The sequence below is a fragment of the Drosophila melanogaster genome, chromosome 2R (genome assembly GCF_000001215.4).
Source record: "Drosophila melanogaster chromosome 2R".
Taxonomy (NCBI): Eukaryota; Metazoa; Arthropoda; class Insecta; order Diptera; family Drosophilidae; genus Drosophila; species Drosophila melanogaster.
The window spans coordinates 11293653-11309959 of NT_033778.4; the positions used below are offsets into that span (position 1 = coordinate 11293653).

At 44.1% G+C, this 16307-nt stretch overlaps 6 protein-coding genes across 13 annotated transcripts, besides 1 other annotated feature; 2 read left to right on the forward strand and 4 right to left on the reverse strand.

The window, feature by feature from the left end:
* Positions 1 to 123: 123 nt before the first annotated feature.
* CG18336 (uncharacterized protein) lies at positions 124 to 934 on the reverse strand. Of its 2 annotated transcripts, none has more exons than NM_144130.3 (2): positions 598 to 934; positions 124 to 536 (listed from the first exon to the last, which is right to left on the reverse strand). In NM_144130.3, the coding sequence occupies exons 1-2, from the start codon at positions 611 to 613 to the stop codon at positions 268 to 270; spliced, it is 285 nt and encodes a 94-aa protein (NP_652387.1). In that variant the 5' UTR covers positions 614 to 934; the 3' UTR covers positions 124 to 267. The 2 variants fall into 2 exon arrangements, with proteins under 2 accessions (NP_652387.1, NP_001260888.1); NM_001273959.1 differs by having other exon boundaries at positions 598 to 667.
* On the reverse strand, positions 884 to 3868 carry CG42336 (uncharacterized protein). 5 transcript variants are annotated; one of them, NM_001201978.2, is made up of 3 exons: positions 3610 to 3868; positions 1842 to 2233; positions 884 to 1133 (listed from the first exon to the last, which is right to left on the reverse strand). In NM_001201978.2, the coding sequence occupies exons 2-3, from the start codon at positions 2158 to 2160 to the stop codon at positions 1030 to 1032; spliced, it is 423 nt and encodes a 140-aa protein (NP_001188907.1). In that variant the 5' UTR covers positions 2161 to 2233; positions 3610 to 3868; the 3' UTR covers positions 884 to 1029. The 5 variants fall into 5 exon arrangements, with proteins under 5 accessions (NP_001188907.1, NP_610667.2, NP_610668.1 ...); NM_136823.4 differs by lacking the exon at positions 3610 to 3868 and adding an exon at positions 2520 to 2563; NM_136824.4 differs by lacking the exon at positions 1842 to 2233.
* A 152-nt stretch (positions 3869 to 4020) lies between these two features.
* Positions 4021 to 8284: a mobile genetic element.
* On the forward strand, positions 8264 to 11955 carry CG7741 (uncharacterized protein). 3 transcript variants are annotated; one of them, NM_136826.3, is made up of 10 exons: positions 8264 to 8376; positions 8445 to 9336; positions 9398 to 9880; positions 9944 to 10110; positions 10168 to 10499; positions 10556 to 10873; positions 10932 to 11040; positions 11099 to 11427; positions 11486 to 11643; positions 11699 to 11955. In NM_136826.3, exons 3-10 carry the CDS (start codon positions 9798 to 9800, stop codon positions 11838 to 11840), a joined length of 1638 nt encoding a protein of 545 aa, NP_610670.2. In that variant the 5' UTR covers positions 8264 to 8376; positions 8445 to 9336; positions 9398 to 9797; the 3' UTR covers positions 11841 to 11955. The 3 variants fall into 3 exon arrangements, with proteins under 3 accessions (NP_610670.2, NP_001246263.1, NP_001286311.1); NM_001259334.2 differs by lacking the exons at positions 8264 to 8376; positions 8445 to 9336 and having other exon boundaries at positions 9843 to 9880; NM_001299382.1 differs by lacking the exons at positions 8264 to 8376; positions 8445 to 9336 and having other exon boundaries at positions 9843 to 9880; positions 9949 to 10110.
* Obp47b (Odorant-binding protein 47b) lies at positions 8595 to 9335 on the reverse strand (the record flags this gene model as incomplete). The annotated part of the gene is made up of 3 exons (NM_136825.2): positions 9220 to 9335; positions 9030 to 9152; positions 8595 to 8966 (listed from the first exon to the last, which is right to left on the reverse strand). Exons 1-3 carry the CDS (start codon positions 9322 to 9324, stop codon positions 8595 to 8597), a joined length of 600 nt encoding a protein of 199 aa, NP_610669.1. The 5' UTR covers positions 9325 to 9335.
* On the reverse strand, positions 11859 to 13876 carry Fpps (Farnesyl pyrophosphate synthase). The gene is made up of 6 exons (NM_058032.5): positions 13609 to 13876; positions 13213 to 13307; positions 12928 to 13139; positions 12507 to 12868; positions 12220 to 12446; positions 11859 to 12159 (listed from the first exon to the last, which is right to left on the reverse strand). The coding sequence occupies exons 1-6, from the start codon at positions 13788 to 13790 to the stop codon at positions 11978 to 11980; spliced, it is 1260 nt and encodes a 419-aa protein (NP_477380.1). The 5' UTR covers positions 13791 to 13876; the 3' UTR covers positions 11859 to 11977.
* Positions 13877 to 14226: 350 nt separating this feature from the next.
* Positions 14227 to 16177, forward strand: CG7745 (uncharacterized protein). Its single transcript, NM_136827.4, has 2 exons — positions 14227 to 14445; positions 14504 to 16177. The coding sequence occupies exons 1-2, from the start codon at positions 14295 to 14297 to the stop codon at positions 15871 to 15873; spliced, it is 1521 nt and encodes a 506-aa protein (NP_610671.1). The 5' UTR covers positions 14227 to 14294; the 3' UTR covers positions 15874 to 16177.
* The last annotated feature ends 130 nt before the right edge of the window (positions 16178 to 16307 follow it).

A 16307-nucleotide genomic window follows, 5' to 3' on the forward strand; every position in this document is an offset into this window, starting at 1 on the left:
GTTAGGAGAAAAGTGTTTTTGGCACCTTGTGTACCATAACGAATATATTCTTATCTTGTGACCTAAAGTTTAATTAATTTTATTGCTCGAAAAAGCCATCATAAATTAAATGTGCTTTTCTTGGACATTTGAATTTGTATGATTTTATTTCTATTTGCCATTTTCTACAGGCTTCTACTGGATACGATTTATTTCGGGTGCTTCTGTAAGCGTAACACAGCGAATTTGATTGGCTAATGGTGAGTGAGTGTTCCGATAACTCGGTCCTCAATCATGATTGAGGGCCAGATGACGCTTGGCGTCGATGGTGGAACGGCCATAGGTGTTGCCCACACGAAATTTGTTGCCCGGAACGTGGCCGCCGTAGCGTGGAATCATGCCTACCACCCGCGGATAGATCACGCCATTGGGATTGGCGAATGAGCGGCCCACGCCTGCCTTCTCCACGGGCACCCATTCCGCGCTGCGGATGAAATGCATGTCGTTCTTCGGGTAGCACCATCCCTCATCCGGCAGATGGAAGTCGAAACCAAATCCTAGAAGGGCATGTTGACACATTAGATTAATAGATAAGTCATGGTTGAGCTTTTAACTTACGGCTGGAATAGGACATGTTTTTTATTTCCGCAAAAATTGTTGATCCTTTCCGAGTGTTGCTGCTTAACTGGGTAACTGGAAACTGAATTTAACTATTAATAGCTGGCCTGACAGGAGAAGCTTCGACAAAACGACCCCGTTTCCCATGACAACGGAGGCCAGGATTGGACGGATTGCCTAGATGGCAGCAACAAGTTAGGTCACGACACCGATTTGCATTTCCTGATGCCGTATTTTAATGGCAATTAATTCGACTCGTCGTAACAACACAATTACCGTGGCATTTAAAAGAGTTATGGGGTACGTTTTATTTTATTACGTTTACTGGTTTATGATTTAGTCATTTACAGGGCGATTGTATTGATTAACAAGATGGAAGGTCTCAGGGCCGGAAAGTGCACTACGTCAATGATATCCTCGCCTCCATCTCCTTCAGTTTGACTTCTTGGCCTTCTTCTGTTGCTTGCTCTTCAGTTTCTCCTGCTTCTTGAGCTCCTTTTCCGTCAGGGATTTGTACAGCTTGTAGCCAAAGAGAGCTGTAATGCGGAAAGAAGGGAGACGGTTAGTAAGGTGACGTTGATACATTATGCGATCAAGGGAACTGAGACCGAATATGGAGACCAAGAGAAAGATCACTGCCGACACTATGGAACTGGAGTAGGTCTGTGCGAAATGGGCGTGCTGCACTATTCGCTCCTCGATTCTGCCAATCGTCTGCTGGAACTTGTCCTTCATCTCGGCGAGAAACACATGCCGATCCGTTTCGGCCAGGGACTCCAGCTTGCTCTGCATCTCGCCGATCCGCTGGACGAGATCCTTGGAGAACTTGCTGCTGGGCCCAGTTTTGGCCACGATCGACTCCACGGACTTTTTCAGCTGCTCAATAACCCCGAGCTCGTCACTGGAACCCGACCAACTCATGTTTTGGGTTGTTCGGAAAAGGGGCTAAGTGGTGTGTCAACTACAGCCCGGCATGGGTCTCTGGCAAATACTGCTCTTTGGATTCCACTCTACCTATGTCTGCGGTGGATCCTACGCTTACCACTGGTTATCTTATCAAAAATCGAACGCTTTTAAACGAAGCAAACATTCTAGCTGTGGCTCGTGAGCGAGTGAGTGAGTGCTTCGACATAGCCGCCTCCTAAAACCTTATCGCCCTTTAAGCAGAAACCCAGGTGGGTGCGTATATCGCGCCCGATAAGGGTTATACGACTCGTTAGTGGCTCGTTCCGGAGGACGCTTACCAAAGACAATGAGTATGAGGGCCAGCATCACGAAGAACACCAGGTACTCCCGGGAACTGTGGCCCGGATGCCCGTACTGGCGCATGAAGTCCTCCGGCGACGGCGGCTTCGGGTTAAAGATGCTCTCGCGGAGCTCGGCTCGCTCGTCGTCCGAAATTCCCTCCATGCCCTCGACCAGCTTCCAGATCTCCTCGGCACTGGGCATCTTAAAGTCGGGATGTCCGGGCTCGGGACCGGCAAAACCGCCGGCTCCTCCAGCCGCAGCGGCAGCTGCCACGTCCTCAGCGAATGCCTGCTGGTTCACCGGATCCTCAGCCATGATCTAATCTCTGTTTGGGGCTTTAATTTACGGGCTGGGTTCTGTGGGCTCTTTGGCTTTTAGCGGTTCGCGTCTGAATGGATGGTATATAGGAAATCATGGTATTCGGTTTATGGTTCTACTTTCTGCATTTCAGCATGCTATTGGGGGGGCAAACAAAATCACAGAAACAAACAACGTGGCAAAACAAACGAATCGAATTCGAAAATGGATTTTGATTATCTATAACACAAGTTTGACACGCGGCATGCAGAGATAATAACGATTGTACAAATCACATAAACTACGATATTTAATCCCCCCCAAATCGCACACTTTCCAATATTAACTAATTTTGGCGCTAGATCGCCGGTGCTTACGTGCTCCGGCTTCTGCTGTTTGGGAGGACTGAATGAGTCTCTCTAAAACTTATATTAAAATCAATATAATTATAAGCCGCCACTCGTGTGTAATCAGTCGCTTGTATTTCATTATTCCCAGATATGCCCACTAGTTAACTTTTCGCTGCGCTTTTCGTTTTGCCTCCTGCCTTCGTCAGCATATTTTCAAAGGTGATCGCAAGAAGTTGGCATTGCGGAGAGCATATGTGTGCATATGCGATAAGGGAGAGCCACTAATCAGTGCCGGACACACGAGTACATAAAGACAAAACCCCAGTAAAGAGTGCCGTCCCATTCGCGAGCGATAGATGGCTACAATGTTACAAGATGGCCACCATATAAACGTCTACAGTTTGAATTGTTCAAGACGAACATCGCGAACTGATTTTATAGATCTTTTATTAATTTCTGCAATATCAAGCACTAGAATTGGAATTCAATGTTTCAGCTAATATAAATGTTATATCAAGATAACACTTCTAATCTTTCTACCTATAAAACATATACAACGCTCATTTAGAAATGGCTTTTTTAATTAAGTTACTTTTGGAACCAATATGTTTTGCTTGAAGATCTCTGCAAAAATACGCTAGCAATGTTCAAAATAGAGATGCTGGAAATTCGAAGATTTCAAAAAGGTACGTTTTGCGGCGGAGGTTTGACTGTACGACAGAGTCTATTGAACGGTGGCAGGTCGACTCCTTATCAGAGGGCCATTATCGCTCTTGAGAACCACAAACTTTTGACTACGTACGCAAGAAAACCGGAATGAGACGGACTGGCCAGATGGAACACGTAAGACAAAAGATCGCAAAGGCAATCCGAATCGAGGGTATCTCAAATCAAAACAGATAAGAACGAAAAACCAAACATCCAACAGCTGTGCATATCAAACGGCCAGCAAGCACTTGACTAAGTTGCTCGCTTGGTGAAAGTCTTTCGACCCATTTAGTCGCGGTTTCGCTACGACTATAAAGATATTGCATGCATAACACTGGGGAAAGGAGGGGTCTAAAGGTGGTAGCTAATAAATGAAGGGGGCCAGGGGAGGGGATCATCCGCAACTTACCTGCCAGGGTAAAAACAACAATTGCCGGCACGTAGAAGGCGAAGTCGGGAATGGATTGCTGGAACGGCGAGCCGGCGTCGGTGAGGTCAACCATGTTGGATCACTGCAAGATTGTCTTAAGGGTCTTTGGAAGAGCACTTGTGCGTCTGCACTACAGTTCGGGCGTTCCGCTTGCGACTTTATCTCAACAATTACGAAAAAAAAACGATTCGGAGAAGAGGAAGCTGCGATTGTCAGACGAAAATGTTGTACTCCCTACGATTCATCGATATAGTGAAGGCTTGTGAACAGAACTCAGATAACAGTGGTCCGGTCACACTAACAGTCGATTACAAGTTATCGCTACCAACCGCTAGCCGCAAAAATTTAAATTTCATCGGTCAACATGTATAATTGCATATTGTATATAAATGTAAGATTGTTTATTATTATTGTTTATTATTAATTTAATTATTAGTTTAATTCTAAATGCGGTAATTATATAAAGTATTCTTAGTTTGTGACCGAACGACTGCTGCTGAGAACTCGACTGACTGCAACGCTGACTTCCACTCGACTCCACTGCTGCCTTGCGATCGTTCCTTCGATGACTGATTGTCGATAACTTCGATTTCCGACAATCATGTTGCTGCTCAACAGCGCTGCCAACCGGGTTGTTGCCAGCCTTCAGCCTTACTCCATGTTACATTCGGCCCTCCTGATCATCATCATCCGACCCGGATGACAATAGGTCTGCATTTTCGGCTATGTACTTCCACAACTTCATGTTGTCACAGCTGGTGGATGTGACATTGGGTCCTTCGACGTTTGCTGCTTTTTTAACGTCATATCTGCCATTGTCTTTGACCCCTGTGACTTCGTATGGACCTAAATACCCGCTTGCCATCTTGCGGCCAGCTACAAATTGGGTCCTTTTAATTGCAACCAGATCACCTGCTTTGTATTTGTATTCAGCTCGGCGCTTTTTGTCGTAATTGCGCTTGTAGTCCTTCTGCGCCTGCTCGATGTTGCGTTTTACCAGCTGTCTCATCTCATAGCGGTCCTCGTTGAATTGACAGACCACTTCTTCTTGGAGCAGTTCCAGTAACCGATCCTCAACTCGGGTGTACATCTTGGTGCCAAACATGACCTCAAATGGTGACAGCTTCAGTGATGAATGCACGTGACAGTTGATCGCCTTTTGTACCTCAGGCACATATTTGTACCACTTCGACGGTTCGTCTGAAGACAGCTTTGATATTATTGCCAAAATTAAACGATTTACTCGTTCTATCTGGCCGTTGCCTCTGGCCACTCCAGTAGTTGTGCAGACGTGTTCCACGTTATGGCTGCTCATAAATTGTTCGAACGCACCACTCGTAAAGGCCGTTCCTTTGTCGCTAACAATTCGCTTAGGGAAACCAAAAATGTTTGACCAGTCGGTCAGCCTCTTGACCACTTCTTCCTGTCCGGTTGATTTGGTTGGGAATAACCAGACAAACTTTGAAAACGCATCGACTGTTGCCAGAATGTATTTATACTGTTTGGCCGATGAATCCATTGGCCCCAAATGATCGATGTGTAGTGTGTGCAACGGTGCGTCTCCTTTATCTATGCAATTTAGATATCCCTCCTGCTTTCCCAACTTTTTGCTGTGGATGATACATTTTATACAGTTAGAAATTAGCTTTTTTACCTTGTATTCCAAATGAGGAATAAAAAATTGCTGCTGTATGCTATGCATCGTCTTTTGCAACGACAAATGGCCAACTTCATGTGCGCTTTGAATCACCTCCCTCTCCATTAGTGCAGGGACAACCAGTAGTTCATTGCCATTGACCATACTATACAACAGGCCACCTTTTAGCTTGTAGGGTTGGAATAGACGATCTTTTAGAATTTCCAGGATTGCTCTAATTGAATCATCGTTCTGCTGCGACTTTTTAATACGTGCTGTCAACTCGGATGTTATCATCATGCATGCTTGGGGATGGCGGCTTAAAAAATCAACGTGTCTCATTCTTTCTCCTGCACGATGTTCGGGTTGAAAATTAAAATCCTGCATATAGAGAATCCATGGGCCAACTTCTCTTGGGACATCTGCTTTTTTTGTTGTCTGTTTAAATGCGACACAGTCCGTGACGAGCTTGAAAGGGACTCCCAATAAATAGTGTCTGAACTTTTTCAGAGCTAAGTATGCGGCTTTTACTTCAAGGTAGTAACTATGACGATTTGATTCGGCTTTTGTAGTTTTTCTGCTCCAAAAGCAGACTGGGTGAAAACTGCCTTCGAACTTCTGCAATAAAACGGCTCCTAACCCGTCCTTAGAGGCATCTGTATGAAGTTCGGTTTCTGCTTCTCGTGAGTAGATCCTCAATACTGGTTCGTTTACCAGAATCTCTTTCAGCTTATTCACCGACTGCTGCTCTACTGGTCCAATGTTGAAAATGGCATCTTTTTTTAATAGGTCCGTCAGTGGTCTCGCAATTTGGGCGTATCCAGGTATGAATTTTCTGAAGAATCCTGTGAGACCCAGAAATCCTTGAACGGCTTTTACATTCTGAGGTGTTCCAAAGGAATTCACTGCTGATGTTTTCTCTTTTCCAGGGCATATTTGTCCACCTTCGATAATATGTCCCAGGAAATGAATTCGCCTCTGCATAAAGTTGCACTTCTTCCATTTTATTTTTAGACCAAATTCTGCAGCTCTCTTAAGTACCATTTCCGTCTTTTCCATGCATTCTTCTGGGGTAGCGGCATATACAATTATGTCATCCATATATAGCTGCATTATATTGGAATTGATTAGTTCTTGAAAAATAAATTGAACGAACCGTATAAACGCTGCTGGGGAATTCTTAAAACCAAAGGGCGCTTTGTTAAACTCGAATAAGCCTTCTCGGGTAACAAATGCTGTGTACGGCTTGCTGGCTTCTTCTACGGTCACATGAAAAAATCCGTTCTGTAAGTCCACGGTTGTAAACCATTTGGCACTCTGCAGTTTTTCAAGCACCTCCTCCATTATGGGTACCGGAAAACAATCCATCAGAACCATGGTGTTCAATTTTCTATAGTCCACGCAAACGCGTAGGGTACCATCCTTTCGTTTGTGTTCCCTCGAACCACAGTTGAAGCAGTGATCTGCTTTTACACCTTGTGTAATTTGCTTTGGTTTTGGTTGAATATTCGGCTTGTCAACAATATTCAGACTCTCGTAGATTTCGAATTCTTGCTTTAATTCCTTAAGAGTTTTACAACGGAGCATAGCACCCTTATACTCCTTTTTAATGTCGAGGCCGTTTACGATATGAGTTATCAAAGCAACTGTTTCAACTTCACCTAAGGCTGCTATTTTCTTCATTTGTAACAAATAGTCGTGTAGAGTTTCCTCCCTCTTCTTCTTCCTGTCTTGCAACTTTTTGTGAATAACGGCGCTATTATAGCTGCCTGAAAATTCTTCAATTAGTAACTCTTTGAGTTCAGTGTATCCACTGACACATTCAGATTCTAAGAAAAGTTCTGCTGATCCAATCATCTTACTTCTGGCTTGAACATATTTTTGTTTCTCCGAAAGTTCATATGCCTCGGCATTTTTCTCAAAAATTTCAAACCATTTTTTAATAGGAATTGATTTGCCATCACAGTCACTTACAACTTTTTCAAATTTTTCTGCAGCGATAATTACTTGCCCCTCTTGTTTAGATTTTGCCAACATGCTCTGGGTTAGAGTATTCATCATTTGTTCAAATTTCTCTTCGACTTTAGCAATAGCGTCTTTATTCTGCTTCTTTGCCTCTGCTTCTCCTACAGGCGCCAACTTTTGATCTTCTTCGTTCATTTTTTCTTTTCTGCTTTCGTCCTCGCTTTCGTTCTCTAGAATTGCTTGTATTTGGTCGGTGTTAAGTTTTTTATTTGTAGGTGGTGTACGTGTGAACATTCCGCGACAAGGCACTAACACCAGCAAACAACGACAATGTTCTAACGGCGCGACGGTAGTCGATTTTGCAGACGGCGCCACCGGTTAAAAGACAAATTTTGATTTTCGTTAGAAACGAATTTCACCACCTTTGCAATTTAATTGTTTTAAATTCCACAACAGCAAAACGACTTGAGTCTGTATGAGTTCAATCGATTTTTTCAACTTTCAATGCAGTAGACGTAGCCATAACTTTACAACTTTAAAGACTAAATCCACGCACACGACAATTTCAACTTTATCAGTTCTCTCTAGCAGCTTTCCCGACTTTTACCGACTTGTGTTCAAACAAAATCTGTACAACTGATTTTTCCAACTTTAAATGCAATAGATATAGCCACAACTTTACAACTTTTAAAGACTATACCCACGCACACCACAATGTCTTTTTTCTTTAAACAACTGCACCTTCATATAACCGATTTAGGACTGGACGAGCCCCCATGTAAGATTGTTTATTATTATTGTTTATTATTAATTTAATTATTAGTTTAATTCTAAATGCGGTAATTATATAAAGTATTCTTAGTTTGTGACCGAACGACTGCTGCTGAGAACTCGACTGACTGCAACGCTGACTTCCACTCGACTCCACTGCTGCCTTGCGATCGTTCCTTCGATGACTGATTGTCGATAACTTCGATTTCCGACAATCATGTTGCTGCTCAACAGCGCTGCCAACCGGGTTGTTGCCAGCCTTCAGCCTTACTCCATGTTACATAAATGTATATGGTGCGTACTTCTATGATTAACGGAAAGAACAACAATATAAAATAGCATTTTCTTTATATTTTATTTCAAACCTAAACAAAGTGAGATAATCTAAAAAACGGTTAATATTTCGTCACAAGTTTTAATTCAGATCGTTTGTATACTTCAGGTGCGATCGTCACATAGTTACTACCTCGTTAATTAGTTCCAGCGATCCAAAATTAGATGAATATAAAAAGTTAATTTGATTCTTATTTAATGACTACTTTTTATAAACGTATGTACATTGTACAAGCACCATCTCTATCAGGTCGTGATGTTAGGCACCCAAACCGCACTGCGTTACGTAGGCCTTGGCCAGAGTACACTGGGCATTTGGAGTCCACCGATGATCGGGGCAGTTCTTGAAGTACTCCATGTAGGTGCACCCAAGGACGATGGCTGAGAAGGGGCTGCATCTTGGTTGTTGCTGCTGCGTCTTTTGCTGCTGCACCTGTTGTTGCTGCTGCATGATCATGGCCAGTCTGCGCTGCGATTGGGGCTCACACTTGGAGAACGCCATGGTCATGGTTTCCACGTAAAGGGTATCGTTGGAGAACTTAGCGGAGAGATCACTGCGTATGTTTGCCAGGTTTAGTTTCTGGGGCTCATCAATATACTTGGAGGATGTGAGGATGCACTCAGCTAGGCACTAAGTAGATAATGTATTATGTATTGCGACTTCTTAACAATTTCATAGGCTGAGATTACTCACTGCTGCCGTGTCCAAAGATGGAGGACCTCCTGCCTTCTGTCCATTTGCTGTTCCTAAAATCCGTTGGGCGCACTGCTCAGCCACCTGGTCGCGACCCCCATCCTTGCAGCAGAGTGCGGGATCCTAGGAAAGTGTCAAAATATCTTAAGAATCACTTTAAAATTAAAAAAAAACCAAACTCAAAACCCACCACTAGTTGCGGTGGTCTTTGGCAATCAATCGTGGCTTGGCCAAATACTAGACGAGTATTTAGGGCCAGCGAAGCGAAGATCACAAGAAGCTGACTGGGCGACATAGCTGCAATTGAGTGAGTAAAATGACTGATATGAATATGAAATCGCAAGGCCCATTTTATATCCCTCACGCAGCTCCAAATCTAATGGAACGAAAAGAGTAATGGCCACTTAATAGTGCCAGCCACGCATGACCAGAAAAGCCCAGCAAAAGTTCATTGTTGCAATCTGCTGCTGTTTGGGGCCAATGTCATAAATAATGTCATGTTTTGGGCCATTGACATTGCGGTAAGGTTATAGTTCGTTATATAAGCATAGAACGTTCTTCGCTCAATTAAACAGCAATTGCCGAAAAAAAACTGTGGTGCTGGGAATGCTGCTGTAAAATGTGTCATGGTGCTCGAAATGGTCTATAATTGCGAGAATTATGTTCCAATTCGGTAAAAGGAACATGATTTGGCTTTGAGAAATTTAATATTTCTAAAATAATCAATGACCTAATTAGATTTCCATTACGAATTCTGCCGCCCAATTAATGCACCAAGTTGGCAGTACCAACATGATGAAGATTCAATCGATTGCTCAGTTATCGATAACCATGGACGCGGGCACCAAAATGTGAGTAAAAAACATGGTATAAATTATATGATTTAAGGGTTTAATATTGTTTATTTCTCCTAGCCTAGTTGTGGGCGATGTGCGAGGTCGCTTCAAGCAGCTATTTCAGCGCGTGGAGCAGGTCAACAAAAAAGCGGGACCCTTCGAAATCCTTTGCTGCGTCGGTGACTTCTTCGGGGAGGACAAGCAAAACGAGGAACTGATTGCCTACAAAAATGGTTTTAAGCATAGTAAGTTAAGTGTAATATAAGCATTTATTATTCTCTTAACCCTTTCCCTGTACTTAGTCACTGTTCCCACCTATATCCTGGGACCCAACCAAAGGGAGCATGAAAAATACTTTGAAAATCTGACGGACGGTGAAATCTGCACCAATCTTACGTATCTTGGTCGACGTGGGGTCTACACGCTGAGCAGTGGTGTTAAAATTGCCTATCTAAGTGGTTTGGAGGCACAGGGCACTGCAGATTCCGCTGGCTCGGAACACGAGTTCACCAAAGCCGATGTCATCGCTGTGAGGAACTCATGTTTGGTGTCCAAGAACTGCTCCACAGAGTACCGCGGTGTGGATGTGCTCCTAACATCGCAATGGCCCTTTGGTATGCAGGAGAAGGAAAACGTAAATATACATCTAGAGCACTTGTTACTGTGAAACTAACTAATTCCTCTTCTCAGGCCACAGCATCCAAGTTGGTATCATTTCTTTGTCGTGAAATAAAGCCGCGCTATCACTTTTGTGCCATTAATGGAACACACTACGAAAGCGCACCCTTTCGGATGCCCAAAGATGAGACTACCCAGTTTGAACTGTGCACTCGCTTCATTTCCCTTGCGGAAGTGGGAAATGCCGAAAAAGCCAAGTACATCTATGCACTCAGCCTGAAGCCAGTAGACAAATCACGCTTATTGGACCTAGCGCAGAAGACAACAAATGAAATTCCGTGTCCTTTCATTGGCTTGGACTTAGGCGGAGCTATTGGCAAGAATGATTCGGTGGGTAACCTTTACATATCTATAAGTACTCCAAGTGACTAATTATATATTCTTTCAGTCAGAAAACCGACAATACTTCTACGACATGGATGGTGGCAGACGCAAGCGACAAGGCGGTGATAATAACAAAAGAGATAAACGTCCTAGAATACCGCAGATTGAGCAAGGTTTGTCTAGTACTTAATTTTACAAGCTGCATCCTTAATACTATTCCTATATTTGTAGATAAATGCTGGTTCTGTTTATCCTCACCTGATGTGGAGAAGCATCTCATTATCACTGTGGGCGAACATTTTTATCTTGCTCTGGCCAAAGGACCGATTAACAAACACCATGTCATGATATTGTCCACCAAGCATGTGCCCTGCGCTGCTCAACTAAGTCCAGATGATTGGAAGGAGCTCAACAAGTTCAAGGCAGCTTTGCGAAAGTTCTTCAAAACGTTAGGCCAAGTGGTGTGTTTTACTGAACGGCACTATAAATCGGTTCACCTACAAATCAACGCGCTTGCCTTTGAAGAAGGCTATGCCTGGAAGATAAAACATAGTTTTGAGGTATGCTCACGACATTCAACCTTTTATAACATATGATGTATATCCCACAACATTGCAGGATAAGGCGGAGGAATTTAATCTGGAATTTGAGACACTTCCCGCATTGGATTCTGAGAAAATGCTGCCTGAAATGGGACCTTATTTCCTGGCCGAGTTACCCGACGATAGCACACTTATAACGCGGCAAATGAAACACTTTCCCATTCATTTCGCAAGGTGCGTTAACTTCTCGATTTAAGCTACCAACTCTTGACTAAACTCATTTTTTCAGGGACGTGTTCTGTTCGGAGAATCTTCTTAACTGCGATGAAAAAGTGAACTGGAAGGATTGCCTTCTCGATAAGGACGAAGAAGTGGCGTATGTGGAAGATTTCCGAAAGGCTTTTGCGCCCTTTGATTTTACAGACGATTAAGCAAAGAACATTGTATGTATAGTAAAAAGTTCATATCGGTTGTAATTGCTGAGCCCTTGCTAACAGTTCATCCATGTAAATGCTAAAACTACAATTTAATTAAAAACGTATCCGTAAAGTCGTTGCGCTTGAGTAATTTAGGAGTCACGTTGGTAGATTTTGTTGAGTATTTGCAGGAAGGTCTGGTGAGGCACCCCGCGTGAGGTTTGTTGTATGTGCGTTTTAATCATGTTGTAGGATTCCTCCTCGAAAATGGCATAGGTGGATGGCAGTCCAAGTTCCTTGTACAGTTCTTTCACTCGCTCCACTTTAGCTGGTTCTGCAGGTTAATATTCAAAAGTCAATGTCTAATTGTGCGGGTTTGCTAAGCTAGTTTTACCTTCTTTGCCATAGCAATCGACCATGATTTGCTTTTGCTCGACATTGGCTCGCTGCATTGCCACCACTGCCAGCCACGAGCACTTGTTGTCCTGAATGTCGGTTCCAATTTTACCAGTCACTTCCGGATTACCGAAGCAGTCGAGGAAATCATCTTGAACCTGGAAAAAGTTGCCCATTTCTAGGAGAATGGTCTTCGATTGACGGAAGGCCTCTGCGTCTTTATAGCTAAACAATAGAGCGGAAGATTAATAAGCGGAATCTTATATATGTATGGCCATTACTTACCCAGCCAAGTGCAAAGCAAGTGCGAATGGAAGGTAGAAGGAGTAATAGGCAGTCTTATTTTCGACAATTGCTTTGTAGTTTTCCATTGTGAATTCCGAGACACAGCGGTTCGAGTTCAGTTGGTCCAACGATTGTCCGCAGGTAGTGATGTATGTGATTTCGTGGAAGAGCTCCATTAGGGCGACATAGCAGTCCAAGTGGCTGAAGTGCTTCTTGAGAATGGCATACATGGCGTTTTCAATCATAAGAGCATCGTTAATGGCAGTCAGGCCCACGTTCTCCACCTTGTGCCAGCAGGGTTGGCCGCGTCTGGTGGTGCTGTTGTCCATCACATCGTCTGAGATGATGAAAAAACTTTGGAGCTGAAAAGATGATCGATAACTTTGTATTAGGAAAACTATTTAATGCATAAAACTCCTACCATTTCCACACACCAGCCCAGATACTGGGCGAGCTTTATGTTCTCCGGCGTAAGATCCTGGGTGGGCACTAGATTCTTATACGTGAGCACGGTGAGGATGCCGCGGTTCTTCTTGCCCCTGGGCACATTGTACTGGAGGACTTGGGCGAACCATTTGGCTGCGTCGCTGCAATTGTATGCCTTCGTCACGGTGGTGATGTCACGCACAAGATCTGCACATCGAAATATAATTAGCATTAGTATTTGCATGATAATTGTTACTGGGCATAAATAAACAAATCTCACCTGGGAACACGGCCATAAAGTCGCGACTCTCATCTTTCGACACCGTGACGCGAGCGGCAATGGGAACCGAGTGATTTTGGAGCGTCGATAAGGTTCTGTGGACAAAACAAAAGTCAAGAACAATAGAGCCCATAACTGACACCACCAGGCAGGCACAAATACATACACACACACATGCACGCATCTATGGTCTACGTGACTGCATAAGCGGCTCGATACAAACTTTCTCCCCCACTTGAAATCAAGAAAAAAAGACCCCGAAACTCCTTTTCGAAAATCACGCCCAAAACAGGCCTCCGATACATGCATACCATGCCCATGCCCATACCGGTCGAAATGTAAACAAAACAAACAGGCAAGGCAAAGGTCAAGTGCGAAAACCGGTAGATTGATTACCTGCTAGTCTTCTTCAGCTTCTGTTCGTTGACCAGTTCGGTGGGGAGGCCGCCAATGGTGTCCATGGACTTGATGATGGGCTCTGCGTTGACCTCGTCGCTGGTAGAGATCAGGCGTTGCAGGCGCAGCGGGCTGGCCAGGATCCGCTGCTGCGGCAGGAGCATACGGGCCAGTTTAAACATTTTTATTTAAGATTATCGGCAGGTAACTATCCGCTTCACAAAACGGCAATTCAACTTCGGGTACCAAATTGCCAGTGTGACTGAATCTCGGTTCGCAAAAGAACCCACCTTAAAATTTCAAATAACCATAATACGTTTATAGCAACTATTTTATAGCTGACTTTTATTTTTCGAGAATTTTGTGAAGGTAACTTATAAGTTAAATTTTTAAACATTTTTATTTAGTAAATTCAGGAACAGCAAATGATTTACTTTTGCTGAAATTATTAATTTTATTGCGTGTTAATTAATTAAATGCATTACTATATATAAATCAAAATGCTGACGAATTTAAACATGATGCAAATTGTCGAATATATTTCGATATCAATATCTTCAAATTATATTTGACACTCTGCTGCTACATTTTCGGTCACACTGTTTCGATGTCCCATGAACAGTGTTGGAAATGGCCTGACATACACCAAAGGCAAATTGGCAGCTGAAAACACGAATTAAACTAAAATGATGGATGAGCAGCTAATTGACGAGGTAGCGCAGCACGGAGTGATCTACAACCGGCAGAAGTACTACCTCAACGGCGGCGCCAATGGTGGCAAGTACGAGACGAAGGACGAGGCCTGGCAGCTGATTGCGATGAAGCTGCGCACGGATGGTGAGGAAGACGCGCTCCTCCGGCAGATCCTCTATATAAATGTTGCCCTCCTTTCCAGTGGACACGTGCAAGAAGCGGTGGAAGTACCTACGCGAACGCTACGTGTCGCAGCGGAAGCAGGGCGATCCACCTGTCTACGAACACCTGTCGCGTCCATACCTGGAGAAAATGAAGTTCTTGGACCAGCACATCCAGCCGCGCAAGTCCTACCGCCATGTGCCGAACTTCCTAACATCTCCACAGTCCGCCAACAGCTCCGGCTACAACGAATACCAGGTTGATAAGTCCAATGGCTCCATGAAGAATGTGTCTCAGTTTGGCAGCTCAGGGCAAAGTCATCTTTACCACCAGCCGGATCAGCAACACGCAATGAGTGCTCTGAGTAACGTTGCTGCATCTGCGCTGGAAAACGTCAATGGCCAGGTGAAGATCGAGGCGGACCAGGTGTTCAGGGATTTTGCGGCTGCCGTGGCCTCACAGCAGCTCCAGCACATATCACAGTCACAAATGCAGCAACAGGCGGCGGCCGTTGCAGCTGTAATGGCTGATTCCTCGCAAGGTTATCAGGATCAATACAAGGATGGCTCCGTGGGCATGAACGGGGCCCAGAACAGCGCTGGCAGTCTGACCTCAACATCATCCTCGATGAAATCACCGCTGTCGTCGCCGCTGCAAGGAATTGGGGCAGGATCCCATCATCCTCAGCAGCAGACGCAACAACAACAGCAGCAGCAGCAGCAACAAGCGCAGCAACAGTCGCCGGCATCTGAACAGCAGCTTCCGGTGGTACATTCCTCTTCCAGCGCCACGGGCGCTTCCATCGGCAACAGTTCCACTCTGCAGATGCAACAGTCACATGTCTATAACCCCAAGGGCGATGGTCTAGACTCTTCGTCATCGAGCCATTTCCATATGAAGAAACCCCGTATTCAACTAAATGGCAATGCCCATAACCAGATGACCAGCAATGGTAGTCACTTTGGCAATGACTCGGACGACGAATCCGATGAGAACAGCCATGATCTGATGGAGCCGCAGGCTATGATGCAGCAGGAGAATCACTACAGCAATTCGATGCCCATGCAGCGGGGCAATGGAAATGGGAATAACAGTAGCAGCAATAGCGGGAGCAACAATCCCAGCGGCAATAATAGCCACAACAACCAGCAGCAGCAACAGCACCAGAACATGTTTCCGTCAAACACGGACTTCCTTTTCCAGTTATACCAGCAGTTCCCACATCAGGCCAGCAGTTCGCATCCCGCAAACTTCGGGAAATTCCAGGCGCCGCCCAATCATCCGGGTGTGCAGCGGTTGTCTGAGCATTTGCTGGGAGAATTAGTCACCACGGAACTGCTGAAAATGAACAAGGAACGGAAGAAAAGTGCACAGAAACGGATCCTAGAAATACTATTCTTCGACGATTAAAGGGCTAGCTACTAGGTATTTGTAAATAATGTAATCTATTATCCTTAACTTATGTTATTCGTTAGACGGTTGTCAGATAATAGTAATTGCATCGCTTTGGTCAAATTTCCCACCAATGAGTCATTTGCAAAGCTCTACGTTCTACCGAACACTTTTCAAATGTGCTAGTCAAGACCAGCAATTGGGATTCCATATCTGCATTAATTTATGTTTTTTTATATATGTTTAAGAATATAATGATCGGTTTTAATTTATTTAAATTCTTATTAAAGTGTACTCAATGGAAAAGTGTCTTTCCAATGTGAAAATTTGCAATTTATGTGTATTTGGGCATTTTTGTTAAAAGGGGTCAGGAATGGATGCTACGATGCTTTGTGGTAAGTTTTCTCTGGATGTGATCCATTTTCGCATGCTGATAGTGGAATTTTCGGCAC

Coding starts and splice junctions, on each gene's coding strand:
- Fpps (NM_058032.5), bottom strand. CDS start 13,790: ATGTTTAAACTGGCCCGTATGCTCCTGCCGCAGCAGCGGATCCTGGCC. Junction 13,140..13,212: donor CTTTATGGCCGTGTTCCCAG/GTGAGATTTGTT, acceptor TTCGATGTGCAG/ATCTTGTGCGTGACATCACC. Junction 12,869..12,927: donor TGGGCTGGTGTGTGGAAATG/GTAGGAGTTTTA, acceptor TCATCTTTTCAG/CTCCAAAGTTTTTTCATCAT.
- CG7741 (NM_136826.3), top strand. CDS start 9,798: ATGCACCAAGTTGGCAGTACCAACATGATGAAGATTCAATCGATTGCT. Junction 10,111..10,167: donor CAAAAATGGTTTTAAGCATA/GTAAGTTAAGTG, acceptor CCCTGTACTTAG/TCACTGTTCCCACCTATATC. Junction 11,428..11,485: donor AGATAAAACATAGTTTTGAG/GTATGCTCACGA, acceptor ACAACATTGCAG/GATAAGGCGGAGGAATTTAA.
- CG42336 (NM_001144172.2), bottom strand. CDS start 1,518: ATGAGTTGGTCGGGTTCCAGTGACGAGCTCGGGGTTATTGAGCAGCTG.
- CG7745 (NM_136827.4), top strand. CDS start 14,295: ATGATGGATGAGCAGCTAATTGACGAGGTAGCGCAGCACGGAGTGATC. Junction 14,446..14,503: donor GATGAAGCTGCGCACGGATG/GTGAGGAAGACG, acceptor CCTCCTTTCCAG/TGGACACGTGCAAGAAGCGG.